This window comes from Leuciscus leuciscus (genome assembly GCF_965113295.1).
Source record: "Leuciscus leuciscus genome assembly, chromosome: 6".
Taxonomy (NCBI): Eukaryota; Metazoa; Chordata; class Actinopteri; order Cypriniformes; family Leuciscidae; genus Leuciscus; species Leuciscus leuciscus.
This window is the reverse complement of record NC_138730.1, coordinates 4,111,512-4,137,127: the sequence shown is the minus strand read 5'-3', so window position 1 is coordinate 4,137,127 and position 25,616 is coordinate 4,111,512. Positions and strand designations below refer to the sequence as shown.

The 25,616-nt window shown below is 40.6% G+C and overlaps 1 protein-coding gene across 3 annotated transcripts in view; it reads right to left on the bottom strand.

Moving 5' to 3' along the window:
• The window catches only part of adgrl2b.1 (adhesion G protein-coupled receptor L2b, tandem duplicate 1), a 126,735-nt gene that overhangs the window by 5,403 nt on the left and 95,716 nt on the right, over positions 1-25,616 (bottom strand). For 2 of the 3 annotated variants that reach the window (XM_082174175.1, XM_082174177.1), the window contains exons 15-19: positions 14,789-14,880; positions 11,627-11,795; positions 9,421-9,549; positions 8,348-8,444; positions 3,075-3,188 (exon numbers count right to left, since the gene is read on the bottom strand). In XM_082174175.1, the coding sequence (XP_082030301.1) occupies positions 3,075-3,188; positions 8,348-8,444; positions 9,421-9,549; positions 11,627-11,795; positions 14,789-14,880 (601 nt within the window). The remainder of the gene's footprint in view (positions 1-3,074; positions 3,189-8,347; positions 8,445-9,420; positions 9,550-11,626; positions 11,796-14,788; positions 14,881-25,616) is intronic. The other variant, XM_082174176.1, reaches the window with a different exon arrangement.

The window sequence follows — 25,616 nt, the reverse complement described above, 5'->3', positions numbered from 1 at the left end:
TATTAGAAAGGTATATTTTGTTCTATTTTAATTCTGTAAAGTAATTTTTTGATTGTTTTTCGGTGCATTGATATTGCGCTGTACATCGAGTGCTCACACAGGCAATTTAGCCGATTTAATTAGATTTTCAACTATAAAAATCCTTAGTTGGGGAACCCGACTTTTTCAGTAGTGAGTGAATCTTTCAGAAGACTGAATGCAGGACAAGTTAATCAAATGAATTAAAAATAAACGGTTTAGGCCTATATGAAAGCATAAACATCTTCAGTCACAATTACAAAGAGGTACGAAATATCAACAGTGTTACTGGAGTAATAAAAACAAATTGGTGACAGAGCAGAAAGTCATGCAGAGCACAGCATGGATGTTAATAACATCAGATAGCCGGGATGTGGAAACCATATCTGTGTTCTGCGGAGACAGAAGGAGAGTCTGGTTTTAGAGCGTGAAACAGGCATCAAAGGACTGAGCGAGACCGAGGGGGACGGAAATAAAGCACACAAGCATAAAACATCATCTGAGCCAAGGTTATTTGCATTTGTTTATACCCTGGCGAAGGGTTTAATCCAGACTGGAGAGCCTGGCCAACAGATGCGGACAGAAAGCAGGGATTCTGGGAGAAAAGCCAGGCCAGATCTTTGATTGTTCGCTGTCGGAAACGTCGGCATGCATCAGTCCACGAGACGGCCTCAGCTATTCTGCTCTAAGAGTGAAGGTCTCGGCTCTTTCTCTGTTCAGACGCACTTACTACAGAGTTTCTTTTGTTCACTTCTCCTGCTTCAGGAATCACACCGAGCCTTCACACTGCAGTCGGCCCTCACACAACTACACTTAATTAGCAGAGTCACTACGTCTACACTATTAGAGAGATTCACAGTTTGAGAGTTTGCATATTCTACCACAAAACTGATGAAGTTCAGAATACCTCATTTTACATATTAAAAATATCTACCATATACAGTCAAACCAAAGTTTACTCAGACACCTTCAACATTTCTCACATCATCACAGTTTATTCGCTATAGTTTAGAAAATGGTAATGAAATATGAGCAGAACTCAGTTGATGTTTCACTGGTTTTGTCCATCTTCTGTTAGACTGTCTCTCACATGAGTTATGTAGAATATCTGTCAGCTGTTAAATTTAACTACACAATTAGATAATACCAGTTTAGCTCAACCAATCACCAAGCAATGCTTCATTGTGTTCAGTCTGTGTGTAAAAAGAGCATTAGCAATTAAAGACAAAACACTGAAGAAAACATGATCAGCTCAAAGTGTCTGAATTATTTCTGGTCCCAAATTGTTATAAATATCACTGGCAGTCACTTTATGAAGAGTTTATGGGTATAATATATCAGAGTTTACTTTATTTTGCTCTCCTCACTTACATAAATGAACTACAGTGTCCTGCACACACTAGTGAAACAATATCACAAATTATATCTGGTGTCTGAATGATTTTTGGTTTGACTGTGTGTATAATTGATTAAATCCGGGTCTACTGAGACTGTTGAGGCTACAGTAGATCATCATTTAGCTTTATCCTTGAAACGGCTCAAAAAGTTGATCAAATGCAGTTTTTATTGTTTTGATAATCTAATATGAAATGGCAAATGCTGACTCATCATTGGGTGTTTTCCTCATCTAACACATCTATTGTTCTGCTGCATGAAGGAGGTCTGGCATTGTTTTCTCTGTGTCTGGATCTGAAGTGATCAAAAGCACATCACATCCTGCTCATAACACTCTCTCACATCGGCACTACAGACACGAAACATTTCCCTCTTTCTTCTACAGAGCCGACGGTTTAAATCCATTCGTCACTGTATATAAGCTTCACAACACGCTGACTACATGAGGGATGAGGATATCAGCCTTAACCCTCTGCTGCTCTGCACCTGTCCGACAAATATTACCAGATTTGATTTCTTTTTTTGGTCAATGAAATTATTGTACTATATTTTAGTTTTATAATGTTTTTTATTTTGTTTTGTTTTTTATACTAAATTATATTTACGCTGTATTTATAATCCATTTATTCACTTTTTGAGCATAGACCTGCACATTAAATGTCCAACTTAAACTGTCATGCATCTTGAATGTAAGTTTGACACTTGGCAGATTATTGCTCAAGTGAAAAAAGTTTAAAAAAAATTAACTTAAAAAAAGTTACAGAATTTTACGTGTATTGTTATGAAAAATACACAAAAATACTATTTTAAATTTTTATATGACATATATATTTTCAAAATCGCGTTTTGCTCGAAGACTGCAAGAAAATCAAAACCATAAATCTAAACAAGTTGTGCTCAAAATTTGAGCTTCATATCTAAAAAAAAAGAGCTTTCCATGAGAGTGTGTTTGGCTGCAGTACCAACAGTTTATGATGTGCTTTTGCCATTTTCTTAGTTTTTTTCTTAAATATTGCCATTTCTTTTTATTTCAGTTTTAGTTTTTATTTATTTTCAGTTAATAATTTTAGTGCAGCAGCTTAAACATATTCAGTTTATTGCTGAGGCAACTTCTCACTTACGTTCAGTTTAAGTATAAGGATAATATTCCTATTTTATTTTATTTATCTTTATTTCAATAAACAGAAACGTTTTTAATAGTTTTAGTTAGCGATAATAACCCTGCTGATATAATGCAAACACAGGCTGCACGCCGAACAACATAAAGCAGGACACGATATAAAGCATGAACGTAAAGTTAAAAATAAAGCGTGAACTAATAAATTGGAGGTAATGGTAATATAGAAAAAGCCAAAGTTTCATGCAGCTGAAAATGAAATGTTTTTAAAGGAAGAGCGTATGCAGTGATTTCCTCATTCATTTAAATAAACATAAATGTTTATAATAGTATTAGTTAACGATAATAACCCTGCTGATATAATGCTAACGCTCGGCTGCGCGCCGAACAATATAAAGCAGGAAACAAAACAAAAAAACAGAAGTTAAAGCGTGAATAATAAGTTAGAGGTGAAAGCAAGAGAGTCATGCATCTGAAGATGAAGTGTTTAGAAAGGTCCCAGCGTGTGTGTGTTACAGAGGACCGGGACCGGCCCGTGGAGCACCTGCAGGAGACGCGGCGCTGCACACCAGGGTCTCCGCCAGGAGGTTGTTATAGCGGCTGTTAGTGTCGTGAGGCCTGAGGAGAGGGTTAGTTAGCAGATAGTTGCCCGTCATTCCTGTTGAATAGATAAAGAGAGGAGCGTGAGATAAGAAGAGAGCTTTAGGAAAACAGAGCAGAAGAAAACAGGATTACATGAGGCGAAGTTTCTCCGAGTGGATCAGAAGAACAAATGTTGACTGATCCCACATTTCAGACATGAGAACAGAACCAAATGCTGCGCTTGGACAGACGAGAACAAGAATATCTCTTCATCATTCACGAGAACTGATGATAGTGTATCTTTATCTTTGTATCTTATCTTTGACTTTCAGATACTGGTGTTCATGTCTCTGTTTACAGCATGCAACCGTTCACCATGCCAAATTACAGAGAAATGTTTTTAAATTATACTTCAGTGAATCAGGCGTTTATATAGAGCTTTCACATGTCCTACTGTACACCCAGAGCACTTTACAATCATATCAGGGCCATCTCTCCTCAACCCCACCAGTGTGAGCATCCACTGGGATGAGCTACAAGAACACTCCATCGGAAAACTAGGCATGGCAACTGGTGTTAAGATGCGTTTGGTCGATCGGATCACAGGTGGACGAGGCTAAACACACTTGTCCAGTTTCCACCTCTTCCAGATCTAGCTGAAACACATTCGACCGGATTGCTTTCGTAGTGTAAACGCTCATGTGATCGAGTGTGTTCAACAGCCACTAAAGACCGTCTCCTCTCTGTCTACTGATCTAATGCAGAAACATTATGGGAAGAGCTCGAGCCAGACGGGGTTTAAACTGTCGGCTGAAGACCCAAGTTTGGGTTGAAGAGGAAAAACATACCAAACACAATGTTCTCTCATCATTCCTGATCTCTAACACACACACACACACACACACACACACACACACACACACACACACACACACACACACACACACACACACACACACACACACACACACACACACACACACACACACACACACACTCACAGCGTTCGGCTGGTCTTGAGACTAAAGCTGAAGCTCTCTGTGTGTTCTTCTGTCGTCTCCGGTCGTGTTCATGTGTAAATTGCGTGAGCTTATTTCGTCCATTAGACTGAAAGATCTGAAAAAAACACTACATTAACTCGGCCATAGACCCTCCCCTCGAAGAAATCAGGACAGAAGTGGGTGAAAGTGGACAAGAGATGGATTAAAACACCAGGTGTAAATGGGAATGTGTTTCCCTGGTCTACTTGTGATCCGATCCAGCCAAACACATCTTAGTAGCGAGTGTAAACAGGTCTGAGAGCAGCAAAGAAGACTGGAGAAGCCAAACTAGTCCTGCATCATAGCTGAGCATAAGAACCACTCAAACACACACTCGAGCTCAGAGCTGAACATCATCCTCTCAACACCAACACCTTTTGCAAAGCCTAAATAATGGATAATGTTTTTTAAAGCATCCTGGGTCGAAAAACAAAACAAAAAAACCAAGTGACTATTTGCATTGCAACTATTAGTGTCACCTGATCCCACTAGAACCTCACTTGATTTGCACCCTTCCCAATGCAATGAAGGTTGAAAATTAAACAAAACAAAAAATCCAATTACGCATTTAAAGCCACACATTCTACTATTCATAGTTTGTAATAGACGTCACACCCTTACAGGAACGCCCAAACCAGGCTTTCCCCCACTGACCACCAGACTTTTATAACAGCTTTGAACTGGGTACTAATGTAGTAAGACAGTGATGTTAAAACACATAATTGTCAGAGTTATGTTTGTTTTTGATCTGTTTCCCTGTTCTGTTCATGAGTTTCACATGTTCCTTTGTTCAGTTTCCATGGTTACGTCATTGTTAGTTCATTGGTTTCAGCTGTGTGTCATTTATTAGCTCTTTAAGCCTCACCCTCGCCTTCTCTCTAGTCCAGGCTCTGTTATGTTGAGATGTGTTTGCACTGCCTGTTTGCTTGCGTTCTGAGTCAGAATTAAACTTAGTGTTTCATGAGAGCCTGAGTCCTCTGTCTTCAGCTTCCCTGCATGCATCGTTATAATAATTCAATATATACCTTATTAATGGTGCAAACTAGGGTTGTCATGACAACAAAATTTCAGTTGCACTTTATTTTATAGTACGTGCACTTACAGACAAAGAACATATAGGTTAAGGTTAGGTTTAGGGGTTAAGTACTTAGTTGTTACCCAGTTATTGTAATTACTATAATATATGCATAGTATGTACATGGGGAATAGGACTGTAAAATAATGCGCTACCAACATTTCAGAAGTCAGGACCAATACCAGTCAAATTTTGCAGTTCTTAGTACCAGTTTCAGTACCAGAGCAAAAACTGTTGAATTAAGTAAAAAAAAATAAAAAATGTGTCCATTGTTCATCACTGTCAATCAAATCCAATTCAATCATGTATTTAAATATGGTTGTCAATCCAGAAACTTTGCAGTGTTTTTAGCAGCATGAAAAACTAAACTTGTATTCAGACTGAGTGGGTAATAAACAGAAAGCAGAGAAGAGCCTAAGGCACTGAATTCAGCTCTCTCTCGCTGACAAAACAGCTGTCTTAATGGTACAATTAATCTCTTATTTACATTGTGTTTACACTTTGTTGGTTATAATAAAAGGATTCACGATGGGTTTTTAAGCGGACTCCAACTAGCTTGCAGACGAGCACCTCTGATTGGCCATTGCTCACAGCTATGATTGTGATTGGCTTGTAAAAACACGCTGTAAAGAGAAACCTTTGATGCTCAGAGAGCATCTCAACAAACAGGAACGAGAGCGTTTGAAAGCAGACTGAGTACAGTAACACATTAAACATACTGATTTGAGTCAGAAAGAAATGCTGGAAGAAAAAGAAAGAAAATTGTACCGGTAGATTTGAAAACCCTAGTGTGCATACACACAAGCAGAAGAACACAGAGTTTAAACACAACATTTCTTGTTAAGTGTTTTTCCATAGAAAACCATTATGAAGAAAACGCTTCACTATTAAGTGCGTTGCATTCATATTCTTGGCTCATGTGCTCGCCTGTATACAGTATGCATCATTAATAAACTGAATTTGATCATATAATAACACTGTTTTAGCACATTAAGGCTCTTTTAAGTGTTTTTCACATTAAATGATTAGTTCACTTTCAAAAAACATTTTGCAGATAATTTACTCACCCTGATGTCATCCAAGATATCCATGTCTTTCTCTCTTCAGTCAAAAAGAAATTAAGGTTTTTGAGGAAAACATTCCAGGATTTTTCTCCATATAATGGACTTCAATGGCAACCAACGGGGTTTGAAGGTTCAAATGTCCGTCTCAATGCAGATTCAAAGTCGAGAAATAAGGGTCTTATCTAGCGAAACGATCGGTCATTTAAAAAAAATAATAATTAAAAAAAATTATATATATATATATATATAGTTCAGATGCAAAAGCCTCTACATGCCATCTGAAATTTTCTTATAGAATGATCATTTTTACCAAGCTCGTATATTTAAATTCAATAATTTCACTTAAATGGCAATGAAGATTACCTATTAATTGTCATTTAAGTGAAATTACTGAACTTAAATATACAAGCTTGATAAAAATGATCATTCTATAAGAAAATTTCAGATGGCATTTAGAGGCTTTTGCATCTGAACTCTTCATATATATATATATATATATACTTTTTAAACAGAAAGGCCCGTCTTGTTCCATCTCTGAGATGCGCCACGTATTACGTCATCACGTTGGAAAGGTCACAAAAAAATGTAAAAATAATAATAATAATAAATTAAAACAAAGATGTCGGACGATTTTGAAGTTGGAGGAGAAAATGAGAATTTTTCGCCCTTCCCTACCTTTCTGAACCGGAGTACACAGACAAATAACTTAGATAGATGACGTGATGCCTGACCTTTCCAACGTGATGACGCAATGCGTGGCACATCTCAGAGATGGTTCACGATGAGCATTTGTGGTTAAAAAGTATATATATATATATAATTTTTTTTAGAAAATAACCGATCGTTTCGCTGGATAAGAGCCTTATTTCCATTGAAGTCCATTATATGGAGAAAAATCCTGGAATGTTTTCCTCAAAAACCTTAATTTCTTTTCGACTGAAGAAAGAAAGACATGGATATCTTGGATGACATCGGGGTGAGTAAATTATCAGCAAAAATTGTTTTGAAAGTGAACGAATCCTTTAAGTGTTTTAGTCCCGCTGTTTTTAGTGACTAAAATGCTTAAGCAGGTAAAAAACTTGAATTTAACGTTAGTTCACATGTTTGTTTTTCCTCTTCTGAGAGGTGACGGCTCGTAACAGATGGGGCTTGGCAGGCCTGTGCTGCAGTTGATGGATGCTTTGCTCTTCTGGTCTCTGCGCCAGTCATGTGACGGAAAACTATCAACTGATTTATTTCTTTATAATTGTTTCAAACCTGTACTGTATGTAGCATGCGATGGGAATAACCCCAAAAATACTTTTTGCAGTGCTATAAAATACAGGCTGATAAAATAGCTAGATAGATGGAAACAGTATATCAGTTAGAAAAGAGACACCAGATGTATCTTCATTACTTGTGTTGCTAGAAAGAAAGTGTTCAGTTTTTAAATAATCTATGGTCATTGCAAGCATTGCTCACTTTGTATTTTCTTTCATCTGCTGCTGGAGCTGTAGTAGCAAAATTATAGTAATTATTAATTTAATTACTAGGTACACACTTTAATTTTAGGCCACACTTTATACTATGGTCTAATTCTCTCTATTAACTACAATCTTTTCCCTCAATAAACTCCTAATTACTGCTTATTAATAGTTAGTGGTTAAGTGCAGCCTTTATGTATAATGCATTATAAAAGTATTTTTAATGCATTAATTATTCCTTGTAATGCACCTTATAACGCATTAGATGATCTCATGAATAACTGTAACCTCAGTTATAATATATTATAATACTCATCTAATCATTTAAAAAATGCTGGCATCATTCTGTAATAAATCATCAGTTTCTTAATGATCTCCTGCGCTGTGTCCTTCACTACATGTACTTCCTAAAACAATCACAATAAATTCTGCATAATTACATGCACATATCATAAGCCAAACCCTATGGTAAGATACTAAAATACAAGACAAACTTCCTCCTAAACATCCGACTCACACTCAACATGAAGAGTGTCCACAAATGTCCAGTAGTGTGTGTGTGAGCTCAGTGTTCACCAGGTTAGATCGCTCACCTTGGTTTAGTGTGGAAGTGCTGTTGATATCTCCAGAGATGAAGGAAGACTCAGACTGTTTCCTCACGGTGTCGTTCCACATCCTCCTGATGCGGCTCTGTGGTGACACACACACACACACACACACACACACACGTTCAGTGTTTAATACAGGTGATATTCATGCAGAACGAGCAAAGCGCTTCACAGTCTCGTGCTGTGTCTGAAATCACACCCTAAACCCTTAAAGAAAGCACTGTTTTTTTATATAGTTATAGTTATATACAACAGGTACTCATTATTTGGAACAGAAGAAATAGGATACGATCGAGCGGATTGTTTTCAATAATATTAAATGTGAACTGGACTGATCCCAACGGCAGCGGTTCTCCTGTCAACCAGTCACTGATATCATGATCCGGTCGGGGCAAGACTCACTGAATTGCTCGTGTCTGGCTCAAAATGAAACGTCGAGTGACAGATGCTGAGAAAAGTACGAAAGTTTGGGACGAAATCAATACTTTTATTCAGCAAGGATGCATTAAATTGATCAAAAGTTACAGTAAATACATTTATAATGTTACAAAAGATTCTATATCAAATAAATGAAACAGAACTTTCTATTCATTATAGATCAGGATAACATTACGCAGGTCAGTGGGCTTCCAGGACCCTAAGACAGAGCCTGAGAGGTTATAGATGTAGCTTTGGATGGGGTATAAGATGCTTTCCTGTAGCTCAAACAGTAGAGCGGTGGTGCTCGCAACGCCAAGCTCATGGGTTCGAATCCCAGGGAAAGCAAGAACTGATAACAATGTAAATGTGTACTTGAAATGCAATGTAAGTCGCTTTGGATAAAAAAAGCGTAGGTGTAGATCAGGGTTCCTCAAACTCGGTCCTGGAAGGCCACTGTCCTGCACAGTTTAGCTCCAACCCTGATCAAACACACCTGAGCAAGCTAATCAATGTCTTCAGGGTCACTAGAAACTCACAGCTAGGTGTGTTTGATCAGGGTTGGGGCTAAACTGTGCAGGACAGTGGCCCTCCAGGACCGAGTTTGAGAAACCCTGGTGTAGGTGTAGATGTATATGTACCTGTGTGGCAGACGAGTATCGAGCGCTGGACCTGGAGCCCGAGGGTTTGTTAGCAGCGTGAGCTCCTTCAGACGGAAGAGCTCGACAGCACTGAGACTGACGCACACACTTGCTGTACTCTTTACGCACCTGTGACAAAACACCAGCATAATAAACACTTCACATATGAGAGAACAACAAAACACTGAACTTGGATAAGCAATTTATCTGACACAATTATATGGCAAAAAAAGGCTGAACTGCAGCAACAGGTTTAAATTTACTATGCAAAAAATATCAAGTAAAAATAAAATGCATAGAAAAAAAGTTCATTTTGTTCATAATTTGTGTTATGACAAATAAAACAACTGAGTCCAAGCTCAGCTCTGGTGGCACTGACACACTGAAGTCTCGAGAATAAGCCAGAATATTACTATACAATAAATGATGAAGCCTCTGAACTGAAGGCATTAGCATGTGTTTGCATAATATTCCTCAAACATTCATGCGTTTGCCCTGTGTGAGAGTTAACATTTATCTCAGCTTTAGTGTAAATACAGCATGCACAGATTCAACGCTTGAGTTCAACAACTCATTTACATCACTCTCGTAGTGAAATATGCCATAACCTGCTGCTTAAACATAGACAGATGCTGATATCTGCAACAGATGTTCTTCACTTGTCTCACTAGCGCAAAAACAAGATTCAATATTGCTTCAAATTAATTAAAAAATGGGAAGTATAAACATGGAACTTTATGCACACCTGCAATAATTAAATATGTTAATTAATACAAATACACTATGGATGTAACCTCACTGTATTTACTAGTGTTAAATATCACGCCTGTTTCATTCCTCTGTTTCTGGCTGAAATGAGAGTGTTGAACTTTAATTCAACTAGAGGTTTACTTTAATATCAGGAATGATGAGTTTGTGTCTAGGGCTGGAGACTGACACTCATTTCACCATCACATTCAATACTGATGATTCTGGACATATATCAGGTACAGTACATGGCAAATCTTCTCAAGAAAAAAATTAATGAAATCGGTAACACTTTATTTGACAGTGTCACATGTTATATGTAGTTAGAATAGTAATAACTATAAATTATGGATAATTATATGCAACTAACCCTCAACCAAACCCTAATCCTTCCCTAACCCTATAGTAAGTAGGTTAATTATTATTACTCAGTACTTAAATGTATAATTACAGTGTAACAATATTACAAAGTATACAACATTGTATACTGATTTGTATACAAACATTTAAATTACACACTTAAATTACACAAATTGGTAAGTGTCAATTTCATAAAAATGAGAAATGATTAAAATTGAGAGATCAATATATTTTACATGTCAAACTTTTAGTTTGTTTATGTTTCCTTTGTTCTAGTTTCCCGCCACGTATGAGTTGTCATGGTTACTGATATGTCTATGTCTATATGTTTGTCATTAATGAACTTTGTCTGAGGATTTAGCTCCTGTGTTCTCAGTTCTGCTTGTCCTGAGTTTGGTTATGGTTTGCTTTCATGTTGTATTCATCTTCATGGTTTAGTCCCCGTGACAACAGCCCTATTTTATTGTACGAGTGTGAATTTGCGTGTCCTTTAACCTTACGCACATTCATTTCCATCTTGGTGTGAAAGAAGCATTTTTCTGCAAGATGTTTCGCTTTTTTGCTTTTTTTGTACTTATATACATTTTTAATGAAAAGCTTGATATTGTGAAAGTATAACTTCTCACATGTAGTGTATTAAAAGTATAATATAAATAATATATGATTCATAATAAATTAATATGATAATCATCAGCAAAAGCCGGGCAATTCTGTCTCTAAAATTATTTCACTGTGTAACGCCTTAAATTGGATTGAATACTCTTTAAGAAAATGCCTTTCACTATTGAATTTTTTAATCCACTGACAGACGTTTCACTCACAAATGTTCCTGAAATAAAACTGGATAGCAACACTTTATATGTTGACTTTAACTGCTATAATTAAATGTATACTTTGTTTAATACATCAAGGAAATAACCTCTTAAAACAAGCCTTTAAAAAGACAACCTTGAATTTCTTTTACTTAAAGTCCCATAAGCTCAAAGAAGCCTAGTTTAACTTGATAGGAAAAATAGAAAATGTCATTATGAATCAATATTTAATACGCTCAGCAGCTTTCAGTGAGGTGTACGCTTTTCACAGGCGGTCTCTGGTTTACCTTCTTCTGCAGGAGACAGTGGAAGATGAAGATGAACATCCCTTGTAAGGTGTTGAAGATAGTGAAGAGATACGCCATAATGACTGAAGAGTCGTTCAAGAAGAGCAGACCGAACGACCACGTCAGGCAGAGGAGACACAGCAGTGTGAACGCACCGAACACCCAGCACCTGAAACAACAGGACAATATCAGCCTTCTCTGCCAGCTCGAAACATTAATCCCTGTGGTGGAAATCCAGCTTTTAATGTTGTTTATGTGTCTATGTGGTGTTTTTAATCTGCTTTAAGACAAACCATGTGTAAATTCATAAGTCGACAGCATTGCTGAGTATTTTCTCCTTAAAACTGCAGTGAACCAAAGACAGTCTCAAACACACGCTTTGAAATCGCTGGTGTTTCTGACGTCACGAACTACCTTGTAACCAATCAGATCAACGTGTGATCGTCAACCAGTGGATCTCTGAGCTGAGGGAGTGAGTGGAGGCGGGGCTCATTTGCATATTCATAGAACCGCGCATACTAAATGAGGCAAGGGTGTCGATTTAAAGTCAAGATATTTTAAGGCATGAAGACTTTTTTTTTCAAGGTAAAACATTTAAATATGTCATTTTGGTGATAAAAGATGAGTTTTAAGGGATACAATTATTGATTACAGGGGGACTTTTAAATTTTTGTCCCTTTATTTCAAATTTTTCTCTATTTGCTTATGTATTTACGCTGTCTTCCCAATCCCGCTTGTGTCCGTTAGATGTTATCAGTGTACAGACGAGTGGTGGCATCTTCCTCGACCAGCGAAGCGGGAGCAACAAGTTTCCAGTGAATGATTACAATCTACTCTCAGACTGTTACATATTTAAACACAGCAAGCTTTGTGTGTGCCTTTCTAAACTAGTTTACAGCTGTTCTGGTAACACTTTACGATAAGGTTCATTAGTTAAGTAAGAGATAATGTACATCCAGCCGGTGCTTCTCTCAAAATAACCCCCGACAGGGCGATCAGGCTCAGGTCTTGCTTCACACTGAAGGGGTTTATTCTGAGATAACAGCCGGCTGGATGGACATTATCCCGCTTATTACACGGCTACTTGCCACATAAGTAAATAATTAGACATGAAATCTGGATCTGAGTCTAAATGTTTTATAGCTCTTTAAACGCAAAGCTTCAGCGGAGAGAGCAGTTTCAGATCAAACTAGACCGACATTTAAGAGATACGGTATACAGTCATACCACTTATTACACAGCATTTCACCACATTAATAATTATAAGGATAAGAGATATTGATTTCAGATCAAACTGTTTTAAAATCGTACCTTATTGTATCTCATAATCCAATAGTGTACAAAACAAGTCACAAAATGGCAGCAGAGCGTTTGTATGAAACAAGAGAGCAAGAGAGCCGTGTAATAACATTAGTTAACTACTTAACGTGAACTAAGAATGAACTTCTACAGCGTTTATTAAGCTTAGTTAATATTAATTTTAACATTTACTAATATGTTATTAATATCAAAGGTTGTATGTGTTAACATTAGTTAATGCACTGTGAACTAACATGAACAGCTGGATTTCTATTAGCAAAAATGAACTAATACAGTCACAAATGTATTGCACATTGTTAGTTCATGTTAGCAAGTACATGAACTAATGAACGTTATTGTGAAGTGTTCCCGCTGTCTGCATTGATTCATCTTATTTACAGTGTTTCTGCGCTTGTTGATTGTACCGAGAGCATTCGCTGGAGTGAAGCGGCTCACGCTGAGCAAAACTGCTGATCTCAGCTCTCAGTGTTTTAATTGCCTTTGATTAGCTATTGCATTCATTTGCTCAGTTTTACACGGAATACACAAACACACAAATTAATGATTTTTAAAAAAAGAGCATGATTTGTTATATAAATATAATCCAGTCCAACGATTGGACCACCCAGATACAGACGAGTCTAAGACAGCAGTTTATCACCACACTCGTTCCCAGTAGAGATTCCTGCAACTGTTCCTGTGGATCACATGTCCTGAACGGATGATCCTTCAAACGGACACGACGAGGGGAGATTTCTTAGAATTTTCTGGATTTATCATGACTCTGGGTGCAATAAAACATCTTGCGTATCACGGCCCATCTGGAAACATGCATGGAGTTAATGTTTATGAGCCGGTCAGACTGTGATATCACATTGCAGGAAGTGAAGCAATGCGCTAATAACACGCTGCTTGAAAAGTTAATGCATCCTCTAATTATTCCCATAAACCCCTATTAGCCGTGTTGGGAGTATTTACAGGTCCAGATGAAACCTCTATCTTAGAAACGCACAAAACCCAGATGACAGTGGAGATACAAATCACACAATCAGCATTTTAAAGGGGTCATCGGATGCACATTTCCCACAAGTTGGTGTGATTCTTTAAGGTCTTCATGTAAAGTTTGTAACATTCTTTTGTTGTGTAAATCAACACCCTTTGAGGTTGTTGAGGGCGGAAATATGCTAATATGGGAAATATGCTAATACGGGACAGTCCGTCAGTGGTCGTGGGCGGAGCATGAGCATTATGACATCATATTGCTCAGAAAACCCAAACGGCCTGATTATTGAGAGTGTTTAGGCTTTTTGTGTTTCTCTGAGTGAGTTCACGTAGTGTACCAGCGCAGCACTTCTGGGTTGAACGGAGGCTCACTTTTGGCCAGCATCACACGCATCACACACGTGACCAGCGTCGGCCAATAGTGAGCCTCCGTTCTGACGTACAACCCAGAAGCGCTGCGCTGTTACACTACATGAACTCACTCAGAGAAACACACAGAATAGTTGAATTAAGTCGTTATTTTTGGGGGGTTTTGCGCACAGAAAGTATTCTCGTCGCTTGAGAAACTTGAGGTTGAGCCACTGTAGTCACTTGGACTATTTTAAACATTGTCTTTACTAACTTTCCGGGCCGGGAAGTTTCAATAACAGAGAAGCCTATGGAGGAGTGAGACAGCTCTCAGATTTAATCAAAAATATCTTCATTTGTGTTCTGAAGATGAGCGAAAGTCTGACGGGGTTGAAACAACATGAGGAAGAGTAATTACTGACAGAATCTTCATTTTTGTGTGAACGAACCCTTTAAAGTCTTGCCACTTTGAATAAAGCGATCATGATGATAAGTCGAGCTGTGAGATCTTACCGTATGTTCTCCAGTCTGCTGGAGTCAGGTTTCATAGACATGGAGTGTTTCACCATCTTGTACATCGTCACCGCCAGGAAGATGAGATTGAGCTGTGGGAGGAGATGAAGTGTGTGTGTTGAGAAGACCACACAGTTCTGGGAACGCACATCTGCCATTCATCACTCAGATGAAGTATTTATCAAACATCATTTAATATTCATATTTGCAGCTGCACTTTCTGGACAGTAACAGCAACAGTTTGACGAGGCAGGGACGTCTCTCTCGGGTCATGTGATCACCGGGCTATTAGACGACTGTAGCAAAGGCATTAAATAAAAATAAAGCGTGGTTTATTTTGGCTCTGGCACACTATGATCTGAACAGTGAAGTATGGCCTTCAATAATTCATAAAGTAGACAGCAACTGCAAAAATGTCACAAAGCAAGAATGGATGGGGAACACTTTACAATAAGGTTTATTAGTTAACATTAATGTATTAACTAACATGAACTAACAATGAGCAACACATTTGTTACAGTATTTATTAATCTTTGTTAATGTTAGTTAATATAAATCCAGCTGTTCATTGTTTGTTCATGTTAGTTCACACACATTCAACCTTTGATTTTAATAATGTATTAATACGTTGAAATGAATATTAACTAAGATGAATTAATGCTGTAGTATTACTTTAATGCTGAAGTATTGTTCATTATTATTCATGTTAACTAATGTACATTATTGTAAAGTGTTCCCAGTGGATGAACTCTACCGGGAGTTTCCAAGACGTCTTCTCAACTGGAAAGAGATGGAAAGACGTTCAATTCAATGCAGACATATCTTAGGACAGAAGCTTGTGAGAATGTTAATATTTCTGGAGACTTAAACTATCAGCAGGAAGATCGAGTGCTTCCAGTTGCTCCTGATGCTGACGTATAAAGACGCAGTGAGAGTAGCGGCGCCTCAGACGAGTGTAAGTCATAACTCTGGCCCGGGAAACGTCTGCTTCTGGCGAGAGCTCCTGTTTTTCTTCACCGCCCCGAACATGGGGATGTAATTCAGGCTGACCAGAGAAGACCTCTTAAAGAAACTCACAGAAAAATGAGTCCAAAAAGAAAAAAGTTTCATCTATTGTAAATATGAGTATGAGAAGAGAGCCCTGCGCTCTGGTAAAAGAAGTGTGTCTCCTGACTTCCACAACACACCCTTCAATATACAAACATTATCCTGATTTAGAAGCTCTCTCAAGCCTCTTTCCATCAAATGCTTAAAAATAAAAGTGAGAAAAATTACATTAAATGAGTGAAAAACTTTAAAAATGGAGTTATATTAAGTGTTGAAAATCTACAAAATGTGTGTCACATATTGACACTGTAACAATATCTGGGAAATGTTTGATGTAAGCACTGATTCTCTGTACAGGTTACAGGAGCACACACACACACACACACACACACACACACACACACACACACACACACACACACACACACACACACACACACACACACACACACACACACACACACACACACACACACACACACACACACACACTTTAACTATTTATTTAAGTCCACTTAAAGGTAGGGTAGGTAATCATTTTTCTAAAAAAAAAACATTCCAAATTTGTTTAAACTGTCTTTATATACCAATACATAATTAAAATGTAAGTACTCTGAAAAATATAAAAATCGAGTGACTGTAGACCTTTTAATCTGCAATAAACACAGCTCATTATTTCCATTCACTCCACCCCCTCCCTTCTGAGCTCCTTCCAAAGCCACGCCCCCAAAACACATGAACGCGCGACGCCAAACGCTCAGGCTGGAACAAGACGCATTTATTACCTGAGACGAGTGGAGAGGAAGGAGCGCAGTACATACAGTGACATCATGTCAGAATCACATGTAATAAAATACCTAACTTTATCACTATGAATATAAACAAATAAGATTTCTTTTAGTACTCACTATCAAGCTAGCATATCGATAATGGTAAAGTTTCATTCGGTAACGAGCTATATTTATAAGGCAAAACTAAAAACAGGTTGCATTGATACACGTTTTTCCATTACCATCAGTTACACTGTGATGAAGATGAATTTCGTGTAAGATTCAGAATCAGAATCAGAATCAGAAAGAGCTTTATTGCCAAGTATGCTTGCGCATACGAGGAATTTGTCTTGGTGACAGTAGCTTCCAGTACACATACAATATAAAGTGACAAGACAAGTGACAAGTAACATAAGTATAAATAAAAAATAGAAAAAAATAAAAATAAAATAGAAATAAAAGATTATAAATTATAAATATATATAAAGTTATAAGGTGCTATAATGAAATGTCTGAGGGAAGTATTGCACATGTTTGTTCCACAGTAGGGGAACATTTAAGTGTTCATGAGGTAGATGGCCTGGGGAAAGAAACTGTTCCTGTGTCTGGTGGTTTTTGTGCTCGGTGCTCTGTAGCGTCGACCAGACGGTAACAGTTCAAACAGAAAGTGTGCTGGGTGTGACGGGTCCAGAGTGATTTTGCGAGCCCTTTTACTCACTCTGGATGAGTGAAGTACTTTGAGTGTGGGAAGGGTAGTGCCAGTGATTCGCTCAGCAGTCCGAACTAACCGCTGTAGTCTACGGAGGTCGGTTTTGGTAGCAGAGCCGAACCAGACGGTGATGGAAGTGCAGAGGATGGACTGGATGACAGCTGAGTAGAACTGTACGAGCAGCTCCTGTGGCAGGTTGAATTTCCTCAGCTGACGCAGGAAGTACAGTCTCTGTTGGGCTTTCTTCACAATAGAGTCTATGTGAGTGTCCCACTTCAGATCCTGAGAGATGGTGGTGCCCAGGAACCTGAATGACTCTACTGCAGTCACAGTGCTGTCCATGATGGTGAGTGAAGGGAGTGCAGGGGGGTTTCTCCTGAAGTCCACGATCATCTCCACTGTTTTGAGCGTGTTCAGCTCCAGGTTGTTATAACTGCACCAAAGAGCCAGCTGCTCCACCTCCTGTCTGTACGCAGACTCGTCACCGTTCCGGATGAGTCCGATAACAGTAGTGTCGTCCGCAAACTTCAGGAGCTTGACAGAGGTGTCTTTAGAGGTGCAGTCATTTGTGTACAGGGAGAAGAGCAGTGGTGAGAGAACACATCCCTGTGGAGCACCGGTGCTGATGGTGCGGCTGTCGGACGTGATTTTGCCCATTCTGACTAGCTGTTGTCTGTCTGTCAGAAAGCTGGTGATCCATTGACAGATGGAGCTAGGGACAGAGAGCTGGGTCAGTTTGGTCTGGAGCAGTGATGGGACGATGGTGTTGAAGGCAGAACTAAAGTCCACGAACAGAATCCTTGCATAGGTCCCTGGTTTGTCCAGATGTTGTAGGGTGTAATGCAGTCCCATATTGACCACATCATCCACAGACCGGTTTGCTCTGTAGGCAAACTGCAGGGGGTCCAGCAAGGGTCCAGTGATGTCCTTCAGATATGCTAACACCAGTCTTTCGAATGACTTCATGGCCACAGATGTTAAGGCAACAGGTCTGTAGTCATTGAGTCCTGTGATCTTTGGTTTCTTCGGGATTGGGATGATGGTGGAGCGTTTAAAGCAGAAAGGGACTTTGCACTGCTCCAGTGATCTGTTGAAGATCAGTGAGAAGATAGAGGCCAGCTGGTCAGCGCAGGTTTTCAGACAGGCTGGTGAAACACCGTCTGGGCCTGGTGCTTTCCTTCTCTTCTGTTTCCTGAAGATCTGACGCACATTATCCTCACTGATCTGAAGTGCAGGGGGGGAGGGGAGGGGGATGGCTGGAGGTGTTGATGGCTGTGTAGAGAGATGGTCAGGGCGGGTATGGGGTGTCTGATCGGGGGTCTCAAATCTACAGTAAAAGACATTCAGCTCGTTCGCAAGATGCTTGTTGCTGTCGATGCTGGGGGATGGTGTCTTGTAGTTGGTAATGTCTTTCAGGCCTTTCCACACTGATGCAGGGTCGTTGGAGGAAAACTGGTTTTCCAGCTTTTTGGCATAGCTCTTCTTAGCCACTTCAATCTCCTTTGTCAATGTGTTCCTGGCCTGATTATACAAGATCCTATCCCCACTCCTGTAGGCATCTTCTTTGACCTGACGAAGCTGTCTGAGTTTTGGTGTGAACCATGGTTTATCATTGTTGAATGATAAGTAAGTCCTGGTAGGGATGCATAAATCCTCACAGAAACTGATGTATGATGTTACAGTCTCTGTGAGCTCGTCCAGATCGCTGGCAGCAGCTTCAAAAACACTCCAGTCAGTGCATTCAAAACAGGCTTGTAAGACCTGCTCTGTGTCGTTGGTCCATCTCTTTACAGTCCTTATTACTGGCTTAGCAGTTTTAAGTTTTTGCCTGTAAGTTGGTAGAAGATGAACCAGGCAGTGATCGGAAAGTCCTAGAGCTGCTCTGGCGACGGAGCGATATGCATCCTTTGTTGTGGTGTAGCAATGGTCCAAAATGTTATTGTCTCTGGTGGGGCATGTAATGTGCTGTTTGAATTTAGGCAGTTCACGTGTGAGTTTTGCCTGATTAAAGTCTCCGAGAATGATAAGAACAGAGTCCGGGTGTTGTTGTTCTGTTTCTGTGATCAGATCAGCCAGCTGTTGCAGCGCCGTACTCACGTGTGCTTGCGGTGGAATGTAAACACTGATGAGAACGAGCGAGGAAAACTCCCGCGGCGAGTAGAACGGCTTACAGTTAATGAAAAGCACTTCCACATCAGGACAGCACATCTTCCTTAACACAGTTACATCAGTACACCACCTTCTGTTGATGTAAAAGCATGTGCCACCACCGCGCGTTTTCCCCGTTGACTCCATATCGCGATCCGCTCTGAACAGCTGAAAGTCCGGTAGATGTAACGCGCTGTCCGGAATGGCTTCGTTCAGCCAGGTTTCCGTGAAACACAGAGCAGCAGAGTTGGTAAAGTCCTTGTTTTTGCGTGAGAGCAGAAGTAGTTCGTCCATTTTGTTAGGGAGAGAGCGGACATTCGCCAGATGGATGCTAGGCAGCGCCGTTCTGAATCCGCGCTGCCTGAGCTTCACGAGTGTGCCGGCTCGCTTCCCACGCCTGCGCGTCTTATACTGTTTCCACAGTGCAGCGGCGCAACCGACGACAATGTTCCGCAAAACGCCAGAAGAATCAAAAACTGGTTGGTGATCAGTTGGTGTGCACTGCCGAATGTTCAGCAGTTCGTCCCTGGTATAACTGATAGCGAATGACAAACATAAAACAGGACAAACTAACAAAAACAGTGTAACAACTGGAGAGCTCAACACCGAGGCAGCCATCCGCGGCGCCATCTTGGATCGAGATAACATTCATAACATATACGGTGTTTTGCATGTAAGAGTTTCCATGATGAAAACATTGTTGACTCTAATGAAGACTAACGTACACTCCGAGTCCGGAGAAAAGTACCGCATCGTCGGTTCGAGGACAGGTCCGGGGTTGAGGGCGAAGCAGAGGAGGTCGTTCAAGAGCGCGGGCAGGGTCCGAGGAAGTAGTTTTTGCCTTGTTTGCCTTCGCTGACTGCATATGCAGGTGCTTTGAGCTGAATATTTCCGGGAACGGTGACATGTGATGAGTGCACGCAGGGCAGCGCGCGCAGTGGGGCTCGGGGCGGGCACGAGACATGAAGGCATCTGATTGGTTCTTTACATTCGCACCGAATGGCAGTGATTGGTCAGAGTTTTTACTGTCCTGCAGCTGCTACAGAGGTCTGATTTTTTTCATTCCTTTTTCTAAACACATAATGTATTGACTACTATCAGGATGGAAGGACCATTTCACCCAGTATAAAAAAAAGTGTTTCTGAACAGGATTACCTACCCTACCTTTAAAAGAAATGATTTACAGGGACATAAATACTATAGATGCAGTCAGATGCATGCACATAATCATACAGCAGATCTTCACAATATTTAGCGTCACTCAGTGGTTATGGACACAAGTAGCCCCGTCTCCGCCAGATATGACGGCTACCTGTAATACCAGACAGAGCACAGTTACTCTGCTAGCCGTTTGGCCCTCTTTTAGGGCATCCCTAGTTGTTGAAGCCCTCTTACAACCAGCCTGTGTGTGTGTGTGTGTGTGTGTGTGTGTGTGTGTGTGTGTGTGTGTGTGTGTGTGTGTGTGTGTGTCCTAAGCTGCCAGATATGAACACAAATAGTCGGCTCTTATAACCTAATTCTGAGATGATGTTTAGGAGTGGATGATATTTAATAATCTTAGTCATAAAGGCTTCTTCCATACTAGAGTCAAAGGTACATGTAACCTCCACAACAAACACCTCGCTGATCTCCTCATTAACCACAACATCATCTGGTGTATTAGCAAACACATGAGTAAAGGTTTCAGAGATATTACAAATCTGAAACATGGATGATTTTACACAAGAATGTCTGTACATTTTTACTGAAGATGAGAGATGCCTTGATATGTCCTTCACTATACGATCCACTATTCTGTCGTGGCGTGCGATGTACATTCCTCTATAGGCATGGCAGCCGTTCACGATGTGTGGCAGTGTCTCAGTGTCTGTTCTGTAGTGTGATGCAAACAATGAGGAGCCTGAGCTGTAGGAAACCAGATAGAAAGGTTGAGTCTGGTTGGAAGAACTTGTAGTCTGGCTTTTACTGTAAACATAACAGTTTCCTCACTGAGTGCAGTGTTCTTAAGAAATGAGTGAGAGACAGAGTCTAAAAATTGAAAATCTACATATTTGATTTAAAAATGTGTGTCACATATCGACACTGTAGCAATATCTGGGAAACGTTTGATTTAAGCACTGATTTTCTGTACAGGTTTACAGGAGCACGTACGTACACACACACACACACACACACACACACACACACACACACACACACACACACACACACACACACACACACACACACACACACACACACACACACACACACACACACACACACACACACACACACACACACACACACACTCTCTCTCTCTCTCTCTCTCTCTCTCTCTCTCTCTCTCTCTCTCTCTCTCACACACACACACACACACACATGTAAACAGACAGAACTCAACTCAGTGTTTCAGAGGTTTTCAGAAGCGGATCAGCCCTGCTCACTAACAGACCTACACACACACACACACACACGCACGTAAACAGACAGAACTCAACTCAGTGTTTCAGAGGCTTTCAGAAGCGGATCAGCCCTGCTCACTAACAGACAGAAGGAAGGAGAGAGAGAAAGAGTGTTGGGGGTAAGAAGAGAACAAGCACGGTTGAGCTGAAACCTGCAAAATCTATATATCGATAAAGCCATATAATACAACATACAATAAAGTAGATTTTATTATTCTGACATTTCCAGCCTGCTCACAATGAAACGTAGACAGCATAAGAGTAGCTGCACGGCTCTGTTTAAAGTAGAGCTGTGCCGATGGTGGGACAGCAAACACATGTTTGCGCATGTGGAGGTTTATATTATATGTGGATATTGGGACACAAGCTTTGTTTAATAAATAAATAATAGTTTAGCAACCAAATTTGACATTGTGAATCTGGAAACATCTGGATTTGTGAGGAGCGATAGGAAAGTGAGTCGACATGTGTCCTGAGAACTGCTCACCTCTTTCTCCACTGTAATAATAATAACAACAATAATGTCACATCTGTGTAGTGCTTTTCTCTGGACTCAGAACGCTTACATGTGAATGATGCGACGGCAGAACGCCCAACACACACCAAACACTTCAACACACACCAGCTTACTGAAGTCTTTGAACCTAAACGACTTTTGAAAAATTTGAATCGAAAATGCCAATTGATAATAATCGGAATTAATAAGCAGAAACGGAATTGATAAGAATCACAATCGCTAAAATTTAAACAATACCCAACCACAGAGAGAGAGAGAGAGAGAGAGAGAGAGAGAGAGAGAGAGAGAGAGAGAGAGAGAGAGAGAGAGAGAGAGAGAGAGAGAGAGAGAGAGAGAGGGGAGGGAGAGAGAGACAGAGAGAGAGAGAGAGAGAGAGAGAGAGAGAGAGAGAGAGAGAGAGAGAGAGAGAGAGAGAGAGAGAGACAGAGACAGAGAGAGAGAGAGAGAGAGGGTCTTCAGAGAAACGCAAGTAATTAATAACGCAAGTTATTAATTATGAAGCCAGGCTCGCACAACCACCTCAACACTGCTCCATCTCACCCTTACACTCCTCCATCTCACCCCAACACTCCTCCATCTCACCCTTACACTCCTCCATCTCACCCTTACACTCCTCCATCTCACCCCAACACTCCTCCATCTCACCCTTACAGTCCTCCATCTCACCCTTACAGTCCTCCATCTCACCCTTACACTCCTCCATCTCACACTTACACTCCTCCATCTCACCCCAACACTCCTCCATCTCACCCTTACACTCCTCCATCTCACCCACCCTTACAGTCCTCCATCTCACCCTTACACTCCTCCATCTCACCCTTACACTCCTCCATCTCACCCTTACACTCCTCCATCTCACCCCAACACTCCTCCATCTCACCCTTACAGTCCTCCATCTCACCCTTACACTCCTCCATCTCGCCCCAACACTCCTCCATCTCACCCTTACAGTCTTCCATCTCACCCTTACACTCCTCCATCTCACCCTTACAGTCCTCCATCTCACCCCAACACTCCTCCATCTCACCCCAACACTCCTCCATCTCACCCCAACACTCCTCCATCTCACCCTTACACTGCTCCATCTCACCCTTACACTCCTCCATCTCACCCTTACACTCCTCCATCTCACCCTTACACTCCTCCATCTCACCCTTACACTCCTCCATCTCACCCTTACAGTCCTCCATCTCACCCCAACACTCCTCCATCTCACCCCAACACTCCTCCATCTCACCCTTACACTCCTCCATCTCACCCTTACACTCCTCCATCTCACCCTTACACTCCTCCATCTCACCCTTACACTCCTCCATCTCACCCCAACACTCCTCCATCTCACCCCAACACTCCTCCATCTCACCCTTACACTCCTCCATCTCACCCCAACACTCCTCCATCTCACCCTTACACTCCTCCATCTCACCCTTACACCCCTTCTTACACTCCTCCATCTCACCCTTACACTCCTCCATCTCACCCTTACACTCCTCCTTACACTCCTCCATCTCACCCTTACACTCCTCCTTACACTCCTCCATCTCACCCTTACACTCCTCCATCTCACCCTTACACTCCTCCCCCAAACACACCGACCAGCAGAAGTGTAATACAGCAGCCGGTGTTCAGTCCTGAGGAGGTCAACTACACTTACAGTCACACTTTAGATCGTAAGATTTTTAATGTTTTTTAAAGAAGTCTCTTCTGTCACTCTTCTGGCAAGACGCCTAATTTTAATAAATTGGAAATCGCCTACACCTCCTACTCATTCTTCATGGATTAATGATATCTTTCATTTCATCAAACTAGAAAAAATCAGGCATACAATGAAGGATCTTCTGACAACTTCTATAAACTCTGGGGTCCTTTCCTAGGAAAGTGTAGGAAAGTGAAATGGTTTAAACGCCTGTCTATCTCTCCTCTGTCTATCTCTCCTCTGTCTATATCTCCTCCGGCAGTAAAGAATCTTCTTGCACGTGATATTAACCTGAATATGTTTTTGGATGACCAAGCTTTATATGGCTTCTTATATATATAAATATATATATATTAGGGCTGGGGGAATTAACGCGTTAATCTTTGCGATTAATTTGAAATGTTTAACGCGTAAAAAAAAAATAACGCAATTGACGCAGCACTTTTTTTTTTTGCCTCGTTTTAATGATTTCCTGTTGCGTCTGCTATTAAAAAGGCCGAAATATGCCGTCCCGCCCCTCCATGTTCGGCGGTCAGGTTTCATTCTCGGGCAGCTTTCATGAGCGGGTCTTTTCCGCTCGGTATGTGCGTCGCGCTCTGTGCTCCGCGCGCACGCGCGCGTGAGTGTGTGTGTGTGTGTCGGTCGGTCGGCGCGCTCTGTGCTCCGCGTGTGTGTGTGTGTGTGTGTGTGTGTGTGTCGGCTCGCTCTGTCGTTAATGGCCCAGCAGCGGCGAGCTCTCCGTTCCGTGTGTGTGTGTGTGTGTGTGTGTGTGTGTGTGTATGTGTGTGTGTGTGTGTGTGTGTGTGTGTGTGTGTGTGTGTGTGTGTGTGTCGGCGGCTCTGTCGTTAACGGCCCAAAGGCTTCAATCATGTACTAAGCACTGGAAAAGTAAAGTCCACTCAAGTAACGTGAAATTTCTCTGTTGACTTCTGTTTGCTGAGCTGGTATAGCCATGCTGGGCAACAATGGTAAAATGACCTGCTCTGATCACATGCTCTGGTAATAATAGCTTTGTAGGACTATATTTTGTTTTAATAATTAATAAAATAATAATAATAATAATAATAATAATAATCTGTTAAATTGATTATGTTGATTGATTATTGAAAAAGAATAATATATTGATATATTGATGTTTAATATGCGATTTTTAATTTGAGTCTGCGCTTGGAGAAATGACCTGTTTTATGGAAGACATCATGCATAGTACCCGTACCCAAGTTAACAAATCCCAAGGAGTTCTCACATTATAGACCAATAGCTTTAACGTCACACTTAATGAAGGTGTTTGAGAGACTAGTACTAGATCATTTAAAGTTAGTATTGTGTAGTGCTGTGGATAAACTCCAGTTTGCTTATAAAACCGGTGTTGGGGTTGACGATGCACTTATATACCTCTTGCATAAATCTTTAAGTCATTTAGAGACCTCGGGCAGTACTGTCAGAATCACTTTCTTCGACTTCTCTAGTGCGTTTAATACTATTCAGCCCTCACTA